Raw genomic sequence first — 19606 nt, forward strand, 5'->3', positions numbered from 1 at the left:
AATAAATCCCCAATTAAGGCTATGTATGCATCAGGGGTTATAACTACATGGCAGCGCTGTGCTGCGCCGGCTCCTGCTCTCCAAACGTCGCCTTTTCCATCGCCGACTCTACCATTCGGTCACCACTGACAATGCTCGTAGTGCATATAACGAGCTTCCTAGTCAGGGCCTCTTGCGCTGCAATGTACCGCAATGCCGCTATTTCGGTGAACGTGATCCCGCCCAAAAACATAACGTATACTGTCTTCTTGTTCTTCCCCAAGCCGCCGCCGGACACCAGTGTCTGTCGTGCCCTTGCGGTCTTCTCGTCGCCCTTCTGCACAATGCTGAATGTGGCGCCGCGAGCAGACTTGGCAATATCTTCAAAGCCAATCCAGCCGGGGGATGATGTGGTTGAGGTATTGACCTGAGCCGTCGGAACTGGTGCAGATGTCGGTGGACCGCCTTTGATAAGCGACATGATAAAAGGCTTTTGCAGAATGCATTGCACCAGACGGACTGACAATGGTGCAAACCCGCTGTAGACATAGGATATATCATTAGGATCCTTTTCACTGACGTCTTCAATGACTAGTTTCAAGTTCTTGCGTAGGTAGTTGAAGTTTGTTTTCGTGCCAGCAATGTTGCCGCCGACAGCTCCAGGCAAGAGCATGGCTGTGGCCGAGCCTCGTGGCTGGAGGAGCTCCATCTTCTCCAGTGCACGGAACGTGAGCAGATGCTGGTAGCCGTACGCTTGCAAAATTTCACGCTTAAAGTGATCGAGATCCTTGGGCCGCAGACCGCCAGATACGCATGATTCGAGACACAACAAGCGCAAGACGGTCTTGAGAGGAACGCCGCGGGCAATTAGCTCGGTGATGTTTTCATGTTGATAGCTTGGATCAGCTCCAGCCGCATGGTTCTGTTGCACCTCGAGGACTTTACGGAAGATGTCCGATCGAGTTTGACGCATGATATCTTCGGCAAGGTTCGTGTGCACCTTCAAGCTTTGGTGCTCTTGCTGGTACGCTGGGAGGCGATTGACAAACTCTCGAAGCTCAGACGTTGTCTGGGCCGAGTGCCGAGTCTCGTAGTCGGATTCTAGCCTCCGAGCAACTTTGTTCAGAATGTCGCCCACAATGGCAAAATTGGTGTCTCGCAATTGACTGAACAGCTGATCAGAAGAATCAAGCTGAATCTTGCGCTTCAGTCCAGCCCTGGTAGGCGGGGCAGCAGCGGATGAGCCCTGTGAAGGTGGTTGTCCAGCGGCAGGACCAACAACAGATGAATCTACATTCGCTTGGTTGTTGTGAATCCCGACAAACTCGTCAATCAACCCTTCGTATGTGAGCTGTGTTAGAAGTGGAGTTGCGTAATCGACCTCTCGATCGATGATTATAAGCTGTTCAATTGAGGAGCTTGGCAGTTTGTTGCCATATTCGGGACCGGGAGTTGATGATTCGTCTGCTTCGACTTCCTTCCTCATACGGACCAGGAGATCAGCAAGTTTTCTAGCATTGTCGCCTTTGCCTGTGATGCGCGGAAAGTATCCATGTCGTCGCTGAATGTTCATCAAGCCCTTGGCCGATAAGTATATACTTGACGGGTTTTTGTGCTACCTATCATTAGATCGTGCTGACTGAATTATACGGGGAATCTTACCAAGTAGAGATCGCCAAACGCATCATCAAGCTCCAACGACAGGACATCTTGCTCCAATGGCAGAAAATAGGCGGGCAACTCGGCGATGTTTACGTCGCCTGTGATGCCTGCTTCTTCCAAGATAGTATTGCTTACTAGAGTTCGCCGAGGAACCCAGAATATGGAGATGTCGTGCTCTGTACTGCTGGACTGGCGCAGTTTCTTGATTTGACCTGGGAAATGTTAGCACATACTGATGGCATCCAAACATGGTGAATAAAGCACGAAAGCCATATGAGTGCGCTTGAAATATATTTTTTATAGTAATAATAAAAAATTAAAGAAAAATGTGTTAATCTAGGGAACAAGACTGATTACGAGGAGTTGGTGAAAGTCCGCGCAATCTACTGAAGTTCCATTGCATTGAAACAAAAAAAAAGACAAAAGAAAAAAGTAGTAGTAAATGAGTACTCACTAGCAACAGTAGCCACCTGGTTCACCCTTTCGGCATGAACCAGAAACACCACATTACGCTGCGAACTGTCCAGGTTCGCATTCTCCAGCAAAAAGACACGGTCAACGCCGTATTCCTGCAGCTCGGAGAACTTTACAAACAGGCCGACTGGGCCAGCCAGGTCTTTGCTGATGACCAAGTTCTTCTTTCCGCGCACCTTTGGGTTCGATCAGCACGGCTTGATTTCGAGTGAAATTGGGCGTGACTCACCCCTTCAAGCAAGTTCAACAGGTCCCTACGGGCCTTCTCTCGTAGATGGTCAGCTTCATTCCCCGGAAGGGGAGCCATGGCGTGTCTGGAGGGATGTGGTGTGTGGGCATGACATGACTGCCCAGCCAGACAGACAGGGAAAGAAAGACGAATCGACGAAGCTCGGAAAGAGCGACGGGAGCTTCAACACTAAGCCAGAATGGGACTAGCGGAAGCATTCCCGCCTCATGCGCCACGGGGACGAGGGGTAAATTACCTGTATTCCCGATGACCGTATTGACATCCCATGGCGGGACGCAACGGCAGTATCAAACGTATTAGGCGGTATTACCCTCAGACAGGCTCAGCCACGAGTGTCTCATCAATGGATCGTCCTGCGACATCACCACACCCCAGGCAGCCCCTTTTCGCTTGCCTCCCTCTATCTTGCCTCTCATTTTTCCTGTCAAACGACTATACTCCCATCCTTGCAACATCTACTCACGCCCCAAAATGAAGAAGTTCGGTTTCAAGAAATCCAAGGACGGCGACGGCGAGGACGCCAGCCGTCGGGCGCTGTTTGGCTCCCGATCTCGAGACAAGAGCCCCAATCCCCAGACACAAAACAGCAACCCGTACGCACAGCCGATTCCGGTAGACCCTTATACTCGAGCCAAGGCCAACGCTGGCGTTGCCCCTATACCGCCAGCAGGTGCTGGTGGCTATGGCGACGTCAAGCACCCCGGCGGCCCAGGCGCTGGAGCACCCGTCGGCAACATGCAAGGCGGATACGCACCGAATCGATATGGCAACCAGGGCGGTTACGGTGGTGATAAGTACGGAGGCGGCCAGGCTGCTGGACAACAGCCTGCTGGATCGCGATACGGCCCCGGCGGCTATGGCGGTCTAGGAGGGCGCGACCCGAACGACCCCTCTCAAGAAGACCGAGATGCTCTGTTTGGAGGCGCCCGCGACAGAGTTCAGAACCAGCCCGGCGGTGCTCCCCCGCCGCCTTATAGCACAGGAGACGCAGGGGCTACAGGCGGTTATGGTGGTCACGGGCAGCAAGACGCTCCTGGTACAGCGGCCGTGTACCAAGAACGGCAGCTGACCGCCGAGGAGGAAGAGGAAGAAGAAGTCACTAACGTCAAGCAAGAGATGCGCTTCATCAAACAGGGCGATGTTGCCTCTACTCGGAATGCCCTCCGTGTCGCTGAACAGGCCGAAGAGACGGGTCGTAACACTCTCGCTCGTCTCGGAGCACACAGCGAGAGTATTCTCGATACTGAAAAGGCGCTTGACGTTGCCACCAGTCAGGGCCGCCTCGCTGAAGAGAAGGCTAGGGAGCTGAACACCCTGAACAAGAGCATGTTTGCCATGCATGTCAGTAACCCGTTCACCAAGAACGCCCGTCGTCGGGAGCGTGACGAGCAGGTGCTCGAAACCCACCGGGGCGAGCGCTCAACACGGGAGGGAACGCGTGCAGAAGCTTTCCAATCCAACCAGCGCATGGAGCGCACTTTCAGAGATATTGAGCGAGAAGCCACCAAAGCCAACCCAAAGCAAGGCAAGAACATTTCGGAACGTGCCAAGTATCAGTTTGAAGCTGATAGCGAGGACGAGGCTATGGAGGACGAAATTGACAACAACTTGAACCTGTTGTCTGGAGCAGCATCGCGATTGAACGGCTTGGCCAAAGCTACGGGCAAGGAGCTGGAAGAACAGAACCGTCACTTGGACAGAATCACGGGAAAGGTGAGAATATTTATTTTCTTTCTAGTTGCGCTTCACCACTAACATGACTACAGAGCGATTTCGTCGACGACCAAATTGCCATGAACCGTTCTCGACTAGACCGTATCCGTTGATAGGCTCAACGAGTACTCCTACTGTTTTTACTCGGAATTCCATGACCACATATCATTTTCCCCCTCCCCATCATACCCCAGTCATCTCTTTGATTGGGCTGGCGTTCGGTATTTTTATATTGAAATTCATCTTGGTTCCAAGGTGGCCCTAATACATAGCTTCATTCAATGATTAGACATTTTGAACAACTAAACATGTTTTTTGTCTGCCTTCATCTTTTGCAAATACTCCTCCACAATGCCCTTGTAGTCCCCAACCACATACGGCTCAAACCACTCTTTTAGTCTACTTTCTTTTCTCTTCCCACTGAGCCCCAAGTCATTTAACAGCATATCAATATACGGCACCGCATCAAAGACAAAATCCGGAACCCGTTTCCCGTTGGCTCCCACCCCGTAGCGCAACTTGCAAAACTGGGTATGCAACGCGGTTGCCCATTGCATGTCTGTCTGTGTAGGAAGATCGAGAGTGTCGTTCAGGTATGCGACTGCCCAGAGCGCTTGTGCCTGCGTGATCATCATGGTCGACACTGTCATGGCCATGCCAACGAATACTATTGACCTTGAAGATGCGAGGTGAGGCGAGCAAGGGACCATGAACCTGTACAACCGTAGAGGACGGTATGATGATGACCCCTCTGACTTAAGATCAAGTTGTTGGTTAGAGTTTTTGGGCTGGTCTTTCAGCCTCGGCAGCTGGTTTAATACATGCGCATCTGCATTCTGGAGTGTTTCTTGAGGCAACGAATCAAGAGAAGTAGGCAGCCCTAGCTGAGTCTCGACACCATCTGGCAAAAACTTGATATTGGGTCTCGCGTCCCATCCGGTACAGCAAACCATTGCATCCGATGGCAGATTCTGTCCATTTGAAAGATGAACCTGGCCCTCAGACAAGAAATCAATGTCGGCGATATGAACCTTGATCTTTCCCCTTCGAACCATATCCAGCACATCGCCGTCATAATTGAAAATGCCCAGCCCAGAGGCAATCCACATGGTGCTTACCCACGGCTTCAGCTTCGCTGTTTCCGGATGAGCATCATAGCTGTTCAAGGTCTTCATATCGTTGCCGAGAATCCACCAAAAGCCATCTACGATCTTTCTACCTAGCCAAGTACCGTGCAGAGCTCGGCGGATGAGCGAATAGCCATCGGCCTCACCACCCCAGATGCACGGGCTAAACCAAGTAAGTAGCCGGACATTGACGAGCCTCTCGATCAGTTTCTTCAACGGGGTGACGCGTGGGGGAGCCATATGTGCTGGACCATGGCCTGAGGCTCGAATGATCATGTCCACTGACAAGCCAGAGTCGGCGAGAAGATAGGCGGCATCAAAGGCAGATTTGGCGCTGCCAAAGACGGTTATTCTTTGATTTTCATCATTGAGAAGCTCTGGTTGATGTGCCTTGAGGTCGACAAAGTGAAAGAGTGGACGCTGGAAGCTCTCTTGTCCGTTTATTTTGGGCATGTAGGGCTGGCTGGTCAGGCCTGTTGCCATGATCAGTTTTTTGGTTCGGATGTTTGTTGTTGTCTTGTCGTTTTTGACTTGTACTACCCATGAGCTATTGCCATCATTATCACCGCTGCTGTTGCTGTCGTCGCGAGCTATGCTCTCAACCATCTGACCCAATCTAATATACTCCCCCAGTCCAAATTTTTCGCAATATGCCTCGAGATATTCATGTACAACTTCTCCAGGAATATGCTGATCATACCCTACATTGAACTTCTTCCCATCCATAGCAAAATCGCTAAACTCGTATCCCCCCAAGACATTATTCGTCTTGATACCGGTGTAGAGCCGCTCGCGCGCCCACACACCTCCGAGCGAGACACGATTGTCTAGAAGAGCAGCTGAAGAAGAAGGGTTGACGGTGAGATATGTTTTGAGGGCGCATATGCCGCCGATACCTATACACAAAGAGTCAAGTAAATTCTGGTGGACTTTGTTTGTTAATTGGAACTGGTGGCTTTACCTCCGCCGACAACTACAAGGTCTAGCTCTTCGTCGATTTTTTGATTTTCCATCTTTTTTGTTTTTTTCTTCTTTTTCTTCTCTCTTCTAGATGATCTCCTGAAGAATTTAATAAATTGAACAAAAAAATGAAAGACTAACCACGCATGAGGAAATAATTAAAATTAACGGAAACTTGAAAAATGCAAACCCGTTCCTCGGACAACAGCTAACGCGCTCGAGCAATTTTAAATTTGTTTTTTTCTCACCCCCTCTTTTTTTAATTTACTCAATATAAGCTATACGAGGGTCTTGGCATGAAGCGCTTTTAATTGATGGGTTGCTATCGGTATGCAGACTGTGATTGGGCCGATAATTCAATATTATATAGTACTATCGTACAATTTTATTCTTGTATTACGTGGCTAATACCATGTGAAAATGCACCAGTTGGCCACGTATATTAATAGATTCATGGAAATTAATTGACATGTAAAGTACAACAAATTCGTTTAGTACCTACCCATGACACGGATGAAAGGCTACATACTGGTTACCGGCTATCTAAAAAAAAACTTGAAAGCAACGACAGCACATGGAATAAATAGCATATACTTGGCTGCATGTGTTTTTGGATTTATCAATGAAAATCAATTCAGGCAAAAAGCCTGTGCTTGTTTCTTCTATATCGTCTAAAACGCCCCAAGTCATCTATCAAATGTCGACATCCTTGCAAAGCTTTGTGTCGAATTCGTAGTATTGAATTTTCCATTGCTTCGCTTCTATCAGCCCAACCTTGCACTCCACTCAGGGCTAGTAATGCATTAAAAACAGCCCAGCTTTGCATAGAGAGAGGAATCAAAACACAAAGAAACGGATTTGAGGGATCGGAAAAGGTTGGATAAGTGCGAGAGAAACGTTGAATGTAGTGGTATAAGAGGATGGATGAGGCGGCGTCGAGGTCAAAGGGGCAACTTGACATTGGTTTTAGGTGGAAGGCTGTTTGTGTATTATCCAGATGAGGAGTGAAACGTGATTCGGAACTATTTTCTGGATTGAGGGCTCTGTTATCGGTACCACCCCTAGAAGATGGGACAGTAGCAGGACCCCTCGTATCAGGTCATCTTCCCAGAGAAGTCGAGTATACTTTGTACATTCGAGGCTAAGATGTGTATAGTTATTGCAAGGTATATATTTACTATCGCATTTCCTCTGACTGTACTTTTGTAATGGCCATTGACCACCCATCAAATAGAAACCATCAGAAAGAAAGTAAAAAAGATATATCGTTTTCTACAGGTGGTGCAATCTTCACGACATCTGGAGAGCGTCGTTGTCGGGGCATCACTTTTTTGGTCTTTTCGTGTATCATAATAGTTTCTGCCATTGTGATTAGCCATCGTTACGAGTATAACTGTACCAAGTTCTATAACAAGTATGAGATAGCGGGGCCATGAGGAAACGCTTTCCGTATTGGGTTATTGTGGCCCGGCGGAGTTTCTTTTCGGGTTATGGTTAATGCTGTCTGGATACCTGAAAAAAGAACTTTGACGATTCTTGCATGACGGTAGTAATTCTTATTATTCCACTCGTCAATGCAAAATCCTTGCAAAGGGCGTGCAGTGCCCGAGCAAGTATGTTCCAAAATCTATCCATTTTCCCCTGGGCCAATCAGCGTTTTAAAAATTATTATTGTTTCAGTGAATTTTAATTGTTTTAACTTTTGCTTCATGCTCCGCTATTATTGCTCTCGTAATTTTACTGCTGGTGGATCATACGTCATGACTGCTGTTCTCTCATCATAGGTTTTATTGCTAGCAGTAACAAACAGTTCGCCTATCAAATAGCGATCGATAGTCGATAGTTCTACCTGCCACTCCTACCACATCTACGTACATACAAGAAGATAGGCTATCCAATTTCAGATATTTAGTCTATGACGGCACGAGGAAAAAGAGTTCAATAGTTGAATCATAGGTCATTTGAGGTCTGTGCGCCGAGATGATGCCGAGGCTCTGTGGCTGTGCACCGACGATGAAGCAAGACTGGCTGTTATGTAAGCGAAACCCGCGCCACACCGAGGCCGAACCAGCGGCCAGAGCCTGGGAAACCAGGCACCCAGGTTCGCTCACCAAGGAACGGGTTATTACGAGGCCCGCCGTGAACGTCATTTATTGGGCAGCATGACATCACCGGGGCAGTCGAGTGGGTCAAGCCACACTTAGTTACTTAGTACGTACACGCTAGTCCGAATGCAGTAACCATCAAAGGGCCTGCCCCACCCGGCCGGCACCTTGTTCTGGTAAAAGCCAATAAGAATTCCTGTGTTGCCCCACCCCCAACGCGTGCGCCCACTGAGGCGCACGCAGCGCTCCGCTGAACCCATGGATGATGTTCATCGCGTCGATCACTCTCTGCCTATTTAATAGTCGAATTTTTCTGCCTGCGATCGTCTTCTGCATCCTTTTTCTTCTCTCACCTTTCCTTCTCACATCGCGAAGCGATACATCACACCATATCCTATCTCACCCATATACAATTTGTCCCAATCATCAAAGCAAAACTAGGGCAAGAAAAACAAGACACCGCCATCATGGGTGTTGGAAATGTACTACTACGTGTCTTTGGCACTGGCATCAGGGTCTTGCAATTCCTCGCCGCAGCCGTTATTCTCGGCATCTTCTCCTACTACCTTGCCGTGTTGAAGGACCACCACTTGACCATCGCGACATGGATTCGCGCCGCCGAGGGTTTGTCCGGTGCTGCGTGCCTGTACGCGCTCCTGGGCTCCCTGCTTACCATCTGCTTGGCCGGCATTACCTTTTTCGGCTTCATCGCCATGGCTCTTGATGTCTGCTTTGTCGGCGCCATGATTGCCATTGCCGTCCTCACTCGTGACGGCACCCAGACCTGCTCTGGCAACGTGAACACGCCCCTGGGCAGCGGTCCCACAAACTCCAACGCCGATGGCTATGGCAAAGACGGATTCGGCTTTGGAAGCGGCGAGACCGTGACCTACTTGCCTAATCTGGGTCTTGCCTGCCGCCTGGAAAAGACTGCTTTTGCTGTCTCCATCATCGCCGCGGGCCTCTTCGTCATCTCCTTCTTCCTCCAGATCCCAATAGCCCGCAGTCACAAGCGCGAAAAGCGCTTCGGCCCTTCCCCTGCCAACGGATACACTTCTGGAAGCACTCGCAACCGCTTCTGGCGCCGCAACAAGAAGACCAATCCTGATACTACCGGCAACGTTCTTCCTGGCCATCCTACCCCTGGCGAGATCGAGGGCGGCTACAAAGCCGAGGCCGAAGCCAACACTCGATTCTAAACGATTTCCCCAGGGGGTCGTGAAAGTAGGAAAGTTGTGTCACATCTTCCAACTTCGGTTCCTGAAAGAAGAAAGTGACCGATGAATACAATGAATGAATGAATGAATTCGAGTGAAATAATGAAACACTCGCGCTATATTGCTGAGCAACTATTTTGATTTTATCGCGTGATACCAATTATGTCAGTCGGGTTCAAGTGGAGGATCTATCGAGGGATTTATGAAGATACTTAGATTAATATTTAATAATACAAAACACTCGTTAAAATATTGCACTGATTATAAATAATCATCTCGTTGAAAACACTAGAATAGATGTTGAATCGCTAGCTATTGGTTGCCAAGTGCTGTGTAGTCAACTGTTGGGGCCCGTGACTCGCTAACCCTAATTACTTCAACCTTAGCAGTATAAACAAAAAGTCATAATCTAGAGTAAATGTGACTGACTGTACAAGGTCTAGAACTCTACAGCCACCAACTTCAAATGGCACACCCCTGTTGTTTCTACACACCCATGCACTCAAATCATCACCGCTTGCCCGCTTCTTCATCATGCATTAACTCACCGACCCCGACACACAAGGGTTCTCAAGAGCGCTCCCGACAAAGTTTCAAACAAAGGCAAAGGATTTGTGGCTTTGCCTTTGTTTAAACAGAACAAGCCTATTAATTCGCTCCTTTGTTTTCGGCAAGGCAAAGGTAAACAAGACACGGTGGCGTACCCTGATTATAAAAATTCCATCGATCGAGAAAATGTAATTTAGGATTTCTCAGTAAACCTTTCTCACTATCATCACTGTTTCTACACTTCACTTCTCAGGAATTATTCCAAGTCTACATGAGATCAAGGACACCTTCAACCATGGACAAACTAATATGGTTTGACACAACGAAGGCGGCCGCAGGCTCCATCGAATGTTCCACCTCACCGCCAGAAACATTCAGAGATTGCGTGCCATTCATCCCATACGATTTCAAAAACCAAAACCATAGCATTGACAAGCTAGACATAAGTAGCAGCAACAATAACGATACTACTGCTGCTGCTGCTACTGCTGCCCCCCCTCCTACTTCCTTCCCACGCAACAGCAGCAACACCCCGAGGTTCACAAAAGAATCCATCTCCGCCGAAAAATGCAGGAAGCTATCCCCGGCCAAAAGGCTTCCCTTGCCGTATGGAAGCAGCAGTCCCAAGCGACCGGCCACCGAATATATGTCCGAGGAGGCTTGTAAATGGCCCGACGCGGAGATGTTGGAGAGGTTTACCGATATGAAAAATAGGAGGAGGAGCAGTTGTTCTCTTGGTGAGAAGCGTACTGGCTTGGAGACTATGTATTGGGGGTATGGGGGGTACAGGATGGAGGGGGAGGATACGGACAACGACAGGGCTGACGAGGGCAAGCGCAAGGGGAAGGGGAGGGACAAGAACAAGGGAAAAGACGTGTGAGCATGATCGACTATGTCGTGGCCACCCAGATTTCCTGCTGGGTGCGTTGGCTGGTTAGACATTTGGATGAGGGATGAAATCATGAAATCAGAGTTCTGGGTTGTTTATTAGCGGTTTACGAAGGTTCATTTGCAATATCGAGTGTTGTTTGGACGACCGGGGTCCTGTTACATGGAGAATCAAATATTTCAATGTTCTTTTGGTAGATGAGTCACTGGGATAGTCAATTCATGCTGGTCGGCAATCACTTGGGCGTTCTTGAGCCCACCAGTTAACTCGTTGGAGACTCAGTTTACTAGAATAGTACAATTCTCTAAACCGTCAAATGTCTTTTAATAAACTTACAAGTAAACTTGATAATCTTTCGATTTAGATAGATGACTGTACTAACGTCCGAACAATAGTCACTTGAAGTATTCCTCTGATGACGAAGGCGGTCTCTAATGATTCACAGTGAACAGTCATACATGTAGCAGACTCACTTATAACCATCGAAAAAGTCGCCTTCTCCTCGAACCTAGAGAAATTCTTCAATACTACAGCAAATGGATTTTGAAAGAAGTAAACATGTGTTTCACTGCTAGAGACCAACCTCCCCCGTCAGATGTTATCGACACTCCCCCTCCTCGACACCGGAGCATTACATTTAGCGATGCAGCAATGTTGACAACGGAAAGACAGAGTCTGGGTACGGTTGTTTTGCAGAGCAAACAAAAGACTCCTTCTACACAGCAGCATAATCTCAAAAAGGCCAATACAACGACAGGCACCAGCGACAGTAAACCAAAGACATCCTTCAAGCCGATGTGTATTGATATAAAAGGTTGTCAACAATTGGAGCCGGTTTTCGAAGATCAGAATTCGTTGATGCCTAGAAAACCGGGAATTCGACATCCGCATAGCTCTTTTCCGACAAAAGAGCAGTTGGCTGCAGTAAGGTCTGTTGTTAGCACTCCTGGTATGTTTTTCTACCAACACAGTATAAAAAACTGCTACTAATCTATCACTCTAAATCGGTCCAATATAAAGAGGGTACAGAATTTGAATATGCTCAAAAGGCCTGCTGCGATGATGGCGGTGGATCTGATACCGCGAGCTATTTTTCTGCAAGAAGCCAGCCTTATGGGAAGGAGAAAGTGATACCAGTTTGTGATGTATGTGAATTAATTCCAATAAAAACTCTTCCTGAAAAACCCAATAGATGGCTAATAAAGAAAAATTAAGGCACTGGATTCGAAGACGACCGAAAAGACTGCTTCTCAAGATTGCAAATCTGACCACTGACAATACTGTGCTTTGAAATGTGTTTTCTCTCTGATAAGGCGTCCAAGGTTATTGAATTTTTTTTGTTGGCGATGCATGTTTTTTTAAGTTGTATATTGAATTTCGAGACTGGTTTTATTCCTTCCATGGGAGGCTATGTATCTTCTTGTATGTAGCTTATAGCGGTTTTGATCTATCCACCTATGAAATATTTTAATTTTTGATATTTTACTAGTTTGGTGTTGATATGAATATCACAAGACCAAAAGTAGCGAGCCTCGCAGTCATACATAGCCGAATATTCCGAGACTGACTCAACCTTTGTGTCACAACACACGAGTCATAGAGCCTGGCGCATTCTTTTATAATTCTAACGGCCTATATATATTACCTTTTCATCCATTTCATTTCCTCATAATCTCTACTAAGATTTACAGTCCAGGTTAGTTTGTTACATCCGCTATAGACATGTGTCCTTTACACGATTCTCACACAGTTTCGATATCAATAGACAAAGCCTACTACGCCAGTTTATTAAAAAAAAAATCCACCATGACTGATGGAAACCACTCGAAACCAGTGAAGCTTTCCAGCGGCGAAGAACGAGTTCTTTATGCCTCAAGCGACAAAGCCGCACCACAGGTAAGGCCCCCCTCCCCTCCTTATACCGTTTTCAAGTATTCAGAAAACACAGAGCTAATGTTTAAAAAAACAGATTTTCCTTTCCCATCATCGAGACTCTTCGCCAAAGCAGTCGCCGTCCAAAGAGGCAGCCAAGTTAGCGGAACTAGAAATAGGACATTTCGAAACTCCTAGTCTCGCTGGATGGTTTGGAAATATGACTCTTAATCCAAAGCCAGGTGCGAACACGAAATGATTGATGTGGTGACTAACATGTCAACTCGTGGATTGATGGAATTGATACCATATTCCCAAGGCGGTATGTTATGCACAGCTAGTAGTCTGCATATGTAGTACCAGATACACAAGTGCGAGTCACCAGTTGACTTCAAATGTTATCAATTGATCAATCGATCTTATTTAAGTTTGAGCGAAATGATAGATTTAAATATTCATATATACAGTACAGGTACATAAAAAAGGATACGGCATATTATATACATATATCTATCAGTAAGTATTCTCATTCGCATACCCTTACTTTTTCTCACTCATCTTCTTCAACGAATCCTCAACCAGCCAGGTGGTAATATCCTGTGCATCCTTACCCACTCTCCAACTACCCAGCAAAACACCCTGATCCGACAGAATCTGCTGAGCCCGTTCCCAGCGCCGTTTCCACAGTTCTTCACGCTTGTTGAGCAGTGGCTGAGGAGGAGCGTCCTCGGAACTGTTGTTATATGCCAGACCCGAGTCGTAAAAATCTGGATTATTCGTTGTGCTCGTTGCGTTGCTCGTGTTATTGAGCCGGGGATTACTGCTGCTGCTGGATAGAGGTAGTGGCGTTCCCTGTCTGGATGGCAGTTTGGGCGGTGTGTTGATATTCTTCTTTTCGTTGTTGGGCGTACTGGTCATGGCGCGACGAGGTGGCGGAGGAGGTGGCGGTGTTCCACGTTTCGAAGAAGCCGTAGTGATATAAGCGTCGTCTTGAGACTTCCCGGCGTCTTTGAGTGACAGATTAGACAGTGCGTCCATGGTGTCTCTAGTAGAAGGTATATTGTTATATGCATTCACGGCCATGTTTTTCACGGTGTTAGTATATGTATCATTCGCGGTGGGCTTGCGTTGCGGTAATGGAGGTGCTCTTTCTTGAGATGTACTGTCTTTTTGTGGCTCTCTCTGAGGAGTTGACAGTCGACGCGGTTTATCTGGAAGAGGCGGCGCCGGTTTTCGTCGTATGGTTTCCGGTTTCTCTTCAGAGGCTGCTGCTGTTGCAGGCACTGTGGTTGCTGTTCGCAAGGCAGATGGTTTCGAAGGTTTGACTGGTGGTGGCTTTCTAACCGTAGTTTCAGGTACCTCATTATCGCTTGACGAATAATCGTCAAACGAAATCAGATTTTCGGGTTGGCTCGAGTTCGTAACAGACGGCTGTCGTGGTGGTAATGCTGGCCTGGCTGCAAAGGAATCCGCACGATCGTTCGTCACCGGTGGCAAGTTTCGCGAAAAATTAGATCTCGACTGGTCAAAAGATTTGTCAAAAAACTCCTTCTTTTCCGTCGTCGTCACATCACGGATAAACACGCCCAGCACTCTCCCTGGATTCTGCTGGACTACTTCTGTGTATACCTCCAAGTCTGCTTCTCCGCTATCACCAACCAGAATGAATTTCCGCTCGGGAAAATCACGCATGATCTTTTCCAACGAAACTCGCTTTCGTTCTGCAGTAGGCTCAAAAATGCCCTGCAACATTCCGCTGTACTGCTTCAAATGGAAAGAGCCGGGTGGCAGGCCTGCCAACTTGAAATACGTTTTCAGCAAGGGGTATATCTGCCATGGCGAGTTGGATACGTAGTGCATATTGACGCCCATGCCTGCCAGTTTGTTGTACCATTCTCTGACGCCGTCGATAGTCAGCTCATCCAGTTCGCGCACAAAGGTATTTCGGAAAATTTCCTTGGCGCCACTGGCGATAGCCGAATGTTTGATGGTATCATCAACATCGCTGATCAAACTGACTCCTCTGGGCTCGATGATCCGGATTTCTTCTGTGACAGATAGTGATTCAGAAGCGAGTATTCTCACATGAGTGGGTATAAACTCCAGAGCTGTTCTAATGTTGAAATGCCCCGAGTCATCTGTCAACGTTGTCCTGGACTGACTCTCTTCTTCGTTGAAGAAGAACAGAGTGATCGCCCCGCCGACAGTGGGATTGTTCATGAACGGCCTTAATCTCTCCATCAGACGTGCATTTGCCACGGACAGATTATCTTTATTCTGCAATGAGTTCGTCGATACCCGTGATAGTCTACCAGGTGAGTCAGGGTCGCTGTTATCTCCAGATCGGTTGCTTCTCCACGCAACGTCTGCGTCGTGTTCGCCCTTGTTGATAATCGATTGAGCTTCTCGGGTGGCATCCTCGTCTTCCCTTCTGGCAAGATTCTGCTGTATGGGGTTGCTTGAAGGAGCTGTAGGAGCTGGTATTCCACTGAGCTTTCTCGCCAGTGCGATCATTAGCCGATGCTTTCGGTTCATGGCTCCGCGCTGGGGCACATATAGCCACCCTCGCACATCGATATCGACGATAGCATTATCGTCTTCATAGTTTTCCCACTCTTGCTTCCAGTAATTCATATCCCCCGGTGAGCTCGGTCGATCGATATCCTCGTGTGTGCCAGGCATTGGCTGGGGTTCCGCAGGTGCGTTTCGCATTCTCTTCACATGCCTCCTCGCATAGCTTGGAAATATTACCATCTCTTCATCACCGGACCGCGCGATATCAGCATCGGGAAACGCCCCCGGTGCATCCACCCCGTTTTCATCATATGTGTTCTGCCATTTCTGCTGGATGGACGAGGTATACGCCTGACGCATATCGTTTGCAGCCTTCAAATACCCAAACACCTTTTGTCGTCGAGATCCGTACTCCCGACCCGAATCATCCGCCCCATATCCCTCTCCGTATCCTAAACGTGACATTATTGTACTGCGATTCGCATATTTCGGCGTCTGAATAGCGGCGGCGCGCGATGTTGTTGGGTCGCGCCGTGGCAGAGGAAGACCACCTGTTCGTCGACTCCAATTTAACAAACGCAGATATCGCCGCCCCAAAAGAAGCGAGAGGACGCTTCTGCGATGATACGGAGTTCGCTTTCGTTGTTTCTGCCGGGTCTTCTTGTCTTGCTGCCTCCAAACGATCGCCTGGTACAGCCGTGACTGCGCTAGATGACGGATATGGGACAGAGTCTCGTGTCGAAATGTCCACAATCGATCTCGGAATTGATGGCGAGTTCTGAACAGAGATAAAATACGAATAATGCGGAAAGCCGAGTTCACCTTGCGATCACGCCAAAGTCGGTTTGTTGGTGGTTGTGTTGGTGGTCGGGGGACCAGCGAGGCTGTCCGTCGCCAGCGACCGAGGAAGCGAGGTTTGGGCGCCAGCGTTTTTTATGTTTTTCGATTGGCGATTCTTTTCGGTGCGTATTCAGAGAAGAAGAAGAGAATTCAAAGGAATATGCTTTCAAAGCTGCTGTCGAGGCGAGCAAGCTCTGTGGTTGATGTTTCTGAGCAATGCGTCTCGGATTATTGTTGATCAACAGAATGACGTTAGGATAACTGCCGTGGTGCGGCCCCACTAGACTGCAATGAGAAATACGTAGTGAGTCAGTGAGTCAGTGAGTCAGTGAGAGATAACGGTGGAATGATTGTTATATAAAAATTCATATGATTTGGTCAAGACTAGAATAAAGAAAGGTACAACGTTGGAAGTCCAGATTAGAGTTGGCCCGACCAGTCTTCACGAGTCAGAACCACGTGCTTTCTCCAGAATGTAAATTGGAGTCGCTCAGTTCTTGAAAAAGAATTAAATTGCTCAGATGAGAGGATATTTAGTATTTGTACAATACAAGTGTATAGTATGCACGTAAGAAAATGAAACCCTTCGCCATAGACGCATATCGCCAGTAATGCCATTTCCATACCAAATCCATCACCACCAAAAACCGACATATTTTACAATGAATGAAGAACTGAGTTAGGAGGATTCATCTTCAGCGTAATTGACCTTCTTTCGCGGCCGACCGCGGCGCGCAGGCGTGGCTTTAACTGTCGACGACGAAGTCTGAGCTTCAGAAGGACTCGGTGATGCCAACTCCTTCTCGTCGGAACTTGAAGTAGTACTGACTTTTGAAGCTTTGCGTTTTCTGCGTTTCGGTGTTTCTTTCTCGTCGGCTGTCGAGTTCGCTTTTGATCTGGCTTTCTTTCGTGATTTCTTGGTCTTTGCCGGGCTCGCCGCAGTTTCGTTGACTGCATCATCGGTTCCGGTCTTCTTCCGAGGAACAACTCGTTTCTTTGGTCTCAGCCACTCTTCGTGCCCCAGTGGCCAGTATACTCTGCCATCAGGGCCCCCCATTCCGAATTCCCCAGGCTGAACACTCGGTGGTGGCTCGAGGTCAGACAGGTCGACATAGGGACTGGATTTCTTGGTCCGCTTGGGTGGTTTCCACGTCTTGTTTTCGTCTTCCCGAACATGAGGAACGACATCGGCGATGCGATCGTAGCCAGGCAGTTGGTATTTGCGCATCAGCTCAAAAACTGCCTGCTCTTTGTCCTTGGCTTCAATCATGAGATCCATGGTCGGATCGCAGGGTGGGAGATTGGCAACGCGAGGGTTATGTTTGCGCCGCTGGCGAGGCGTTATCGCCTCGGGCGTGGGCTCGGAGTAGTGCATTTTCTGAGTAATCCCCTTTCGTGTCCAGGTTGCGCGGATCCGGTCATAAAGCTGCATGATATCTTGCGTGCCTTCGCGCATCTTGTCCACATCAAAGATAATGTTATGGTGATGAAAGTCCAGGACAAGTGGAATGTTAAGCTCCTCGCAGATTGGTAGCAAATCATGGACAGACCAACTAACATCGTCATTTTCAAGAACCAATCGATTTTTGATATCTTGCGATAGCTTGTTGTAGCTATTGCGAAACCTGTCTAACGTGGCGGCCTTGTCGCCAAAAACACCGCCCATATGGAGAATCATCACGGCATCTCGGTTCTGCTGCGGGGGCAATTTGAGTAGCTGGAGTAGCTCAGAGTGGAACTCCAGGTCTCGTACGGAATTATTTGTGACTTCCTTTCGAGGCGATCCCAGTTGCGTAAACTGACCAGGATGCATGGTCAAGCGATGACCAAGCTCTGCAGCAACCCGGCCAGCTTCCGCAAGCGCTTCAGACGCGAACGGCTCTAGCTTGTATCCATAAACCTCGTGACTTGCAAACGGAAACATCTCGCTACTCAATCGCATGAACTTGATACCATAGCGTTCGTTCCACTGCAGCATTTTCCCGATATCTCGTGCATTGGCCAGGCCGAGTTCCTCGACAAATCTTTGTCCCCTGGCGATATCAGCGGGCTTATTTCGATTTGGACGGTTCTTGGTTGCGTGGTATGGCTGAGACGGGTCTTGCAGAGGGTGCCGGTTTTCCAGAATGGAAGCAATGCGACAGGTGCGCGAACTAAAGACTGGAGGGTTCGCATTTCGCAGGTAAGTATTCAGACAGGCATATCCTAGTCGACCCTTCCACGGTAGAGGGAGGTAGTCGCTATTGACAGGCGGCGATCGAGATAGCGATTGCTGAACTTCCTCAACGTTGATAGGGATCTCCTCATCCGACTCGGGGTCAATCGACGCAGCCTTTTTCATCCCTTGCCGTGGAGTTTCGAGCACCCTTGAAAGATCTGCTAAAGAGGATCCTGCCGGTGCGACTACTACAGGGGAGGCGCTTCTAGGACCGGATGTATGGATGCCACGACGTGCTGTTCTTGTGACGGACCGGCCCATCATTCCATCGATCGAGGATCCTCTGACAGTAGTACTAGCAACGGCTAAGACTGAAGGAGGTGAGCATCTCAGAACGCTGCTGGCGGCCGGAAGAAGGGGAGCTGAAGTCGGCGAAAAGGTTGACAGAACGTGGACAAGGGCGAAAGGGGTGGCGTCTATGGGGTTGAAAAGCATGTCTCTAGTCTTCGCCACAGGAACTTTGTGGGACCAGCGCGAAGACACGCGGGCCTGGCTACCACCAGCGAGATGCGCCTCCACTGCATGGCACCGGTGCGAGGCATGATGGAGGCTGAAAGATCTAACCCGCCACAGGCGATACCTTGGCTGGACCCAGACAGGCTTCATCCAGCATGAGACAAAGGGGAGGATGCGCGCAGCTTCTCCAACGACGTCATAGCCTCTAGTAGAAGAAACGACAAAAATTGGGCGATAGGTCGACGGAGCCAAGTATATCAATTGGTTACCTGGTGATCGCGACTGAAGACGGTCGACGCGATCGCGGGCGTCACGATCGACGCTAGTCCGGATTAGTCGGTCGATATGGATGCTTGAATTGTGCGGCTCTCAACACGTCATAGACCAATTTTCATTACTACTTCTGAATATCAACTGGTAAATTTAAATGTTCTTTTACACTATCAGTTGATATCAATAATATATACAGTGTCCTATTTACATGAGTTGGCTTCTGGAGCTGTTGGGAGCTGTAGCCATTTGGGTCATTCATCGACAGATTGCATAGACAACACTATGCGAGATAAAGCGTGCTCATCTTGATATACTGGTAGTTCGTGTGGTTATCGATCTCATGAGTGATATATAGAGACAACCTGAGGCATGTAAAGACGTTTCTGTGTACGATTTATTCTCAATCCGCTGTTCAACGGGCTGCCTGCTGTAAAGAGAGCTAGCTTATGGCAGAATTGGCTGCACAAGTGTCTTGTAGAAGTCTACTGCAAAAGGGGGAGTTCAGTAG

At 48.3% G+C, this 19606-nt stretch overlaps 9 protein-coding genes across 9 annotated transcripts; 5 read left to right on the forward strand and 4 right to left on the reverse strand.

The window, feature by feature from the left end:
- Nucleotides 1-43: 43 nt before the first annotated feature.
- On the reverse strand, nt 44-2422 carry TRUGW13939_02163 (uncharacterized protein; the record flags this gene model as incomplete). Its single annotated transcript, XM_035485357.1, has 4 exons — nt 44-1594; nt 1642-1853; nt 2096-2291; nt 2345-2422. The coding sequence occupies 4 exons, from the start codon at nt 2420-2422 to the stop codon at nt 44-46; spliced, it is 2037 nt and encodes a 678-aa protein (XP_035341250.1).
- Nucleotides 2423-2836: 414 nt separating this feature from the next.
- On the forward strand, nt 2837-4191 carry TRUGW13939_02164 (uncharacterized protein; the record flags this gene model as incomplete). The annotated part of the gene is made up of 2 exons (XM_035485358.1): nt 2837-4078; nt 4132-4191. The coding sequence occupies 2 exons, from the start codon at nt 2837-2839 to the stop codon at nt 4189-4191; spliced, it is 1302 nt and encodes a 433-aa protein (XP_035341251.1).
- A 189-nt stretch (nt 4192-4380) lies between these two features.
- Nucleotides 4381-6218, reverse strand: TRUGW13939_02165 (uncharacterized protein; the record flags this gene model as incomplete). Its single annotated transcript, XM_035485359.1, has 2 exons — nt 4381-6101; nt 6167-6218. 2 exons carry the CDS (start codon nt 6216-6218, stop codon nt 4381-4383), a joined length of 1773 nt encoding a protein of 590 aa, XP_035341252.1.
- A 2519-nt stretch (nt 6219-8737) lies between these two features.
- TRUGW13939_02166 (uncharacterized protein) lies at nt 8738-9469 on the forward strand (the record flags this gene model as incomplete). The annotated part of the gene is made up of 1 exon (XM_035485360.1): nt 8738-9469. The coding sequence occupies one exon, from the start codon at nt 8738-8740 to the stop codon at nt 9467-9469; it is 732 nt and encodes a 243-aa protein (XP_035341253.1).
- An 862-nt stretch (nt 9470-10331) lies between these two features.
- Nucleotides 10332-10916, forward strand: TRUGW13939_02167 (uncharacterized protein; the record flags this gene model as incomplete). The annotated part of the gene is made up of 1 exon (XM_035485361.1): nt 10332-10916. One exon carries the CDS (start codon nt 10332-10334, stop codon nt 10914-10916), a length of 585 nt encoding a protein of 194 aa, XP_035341254.1.
- Nucleotides 10917-12731: 1815 nt separating this feature from the next.
- TRUGW13939_02168 (uncharacterized protein) lies at nt 12732-13056 on the forward strand (the record flags this gene model as incomplete). Its single annotated transcript, XM_035485362.1, has 2 exons — nt 12732-12821; nt 12895-13056. The coding sequence occupies 2 exons, from the start codon at nt 12732-12734 to the stop codon at nt 13054-13056; spliced, it is 252 nt and encodes an 83-aa protein (XP_035341255.1).
- Nucleotides 13057-13337: 281 nt separating this feature from the next.
- On the reverse strand, nt 13338-15776 carry TRUGW13939_02169 (uncharacterized protein; the record flags this gene model as incomplete). The annotated part of the gene is made up of 1 exon (XM_035485363.1): nt 13338-15776. The coding sequence occupies one exon, from the start codon at nt 15774-15776 to the stop codon at nt 13338-13340; it is 2439 nt and encodes an 812-aa protein (XP_035341256.1).
- A 50-nt stretch (nt 15777-15826) lies between these two features.
- Nucleotides 15827-16093, forward strand: TRUGW13939_02170 (uncharacterized protein; the record flags this gene model as incomplete). The annotated part of the gene is made up of 1 exon (XM_035485364.1): nt 15827-16093. The coding sequence occupies one exon, from the start codon at nt 15827-15829 to the stop codon at nt 16091-16093; it is 267 nt and encodes an 88-aa protein (XP_035341257.1).
- A 737-nt stretch (nt 16094-16830) lies between these two features.
- TRUGW13939_02171 (uncharacterized protein) lies at nt 16831-19344 on the reverse strand (the record flags this gene model as incomplete). Its single annotated transcript, XM_035485365.1, has 2 exons — nt 16831-19147; nt 19307-19344. The coding sequence occupies 2 exons, from the start codon at nt 19342-19344 to the stop codon at nt 16831-16833; spliced, it is 2355 nt and encodes a 784-aa protein (XP_035341258.1).
- Nucleotides 19345-19606: the final 262 nt, after the last annotated feature.

Source organism: Talaromyces rugulosus, chromosome I (genome assembly GCF_013368755.1).
Source record: "Talaromyces rugulosus chromosome I, complete sequence".
Classification (NCBI taxonomy): domain Eukaryota; kingdom Fungi; phylum Ascomycota; class Eurotiomycetes; order Eurotiales; family Trichocomaceae; genus Talaromyces; species Talaromyces rugulosus.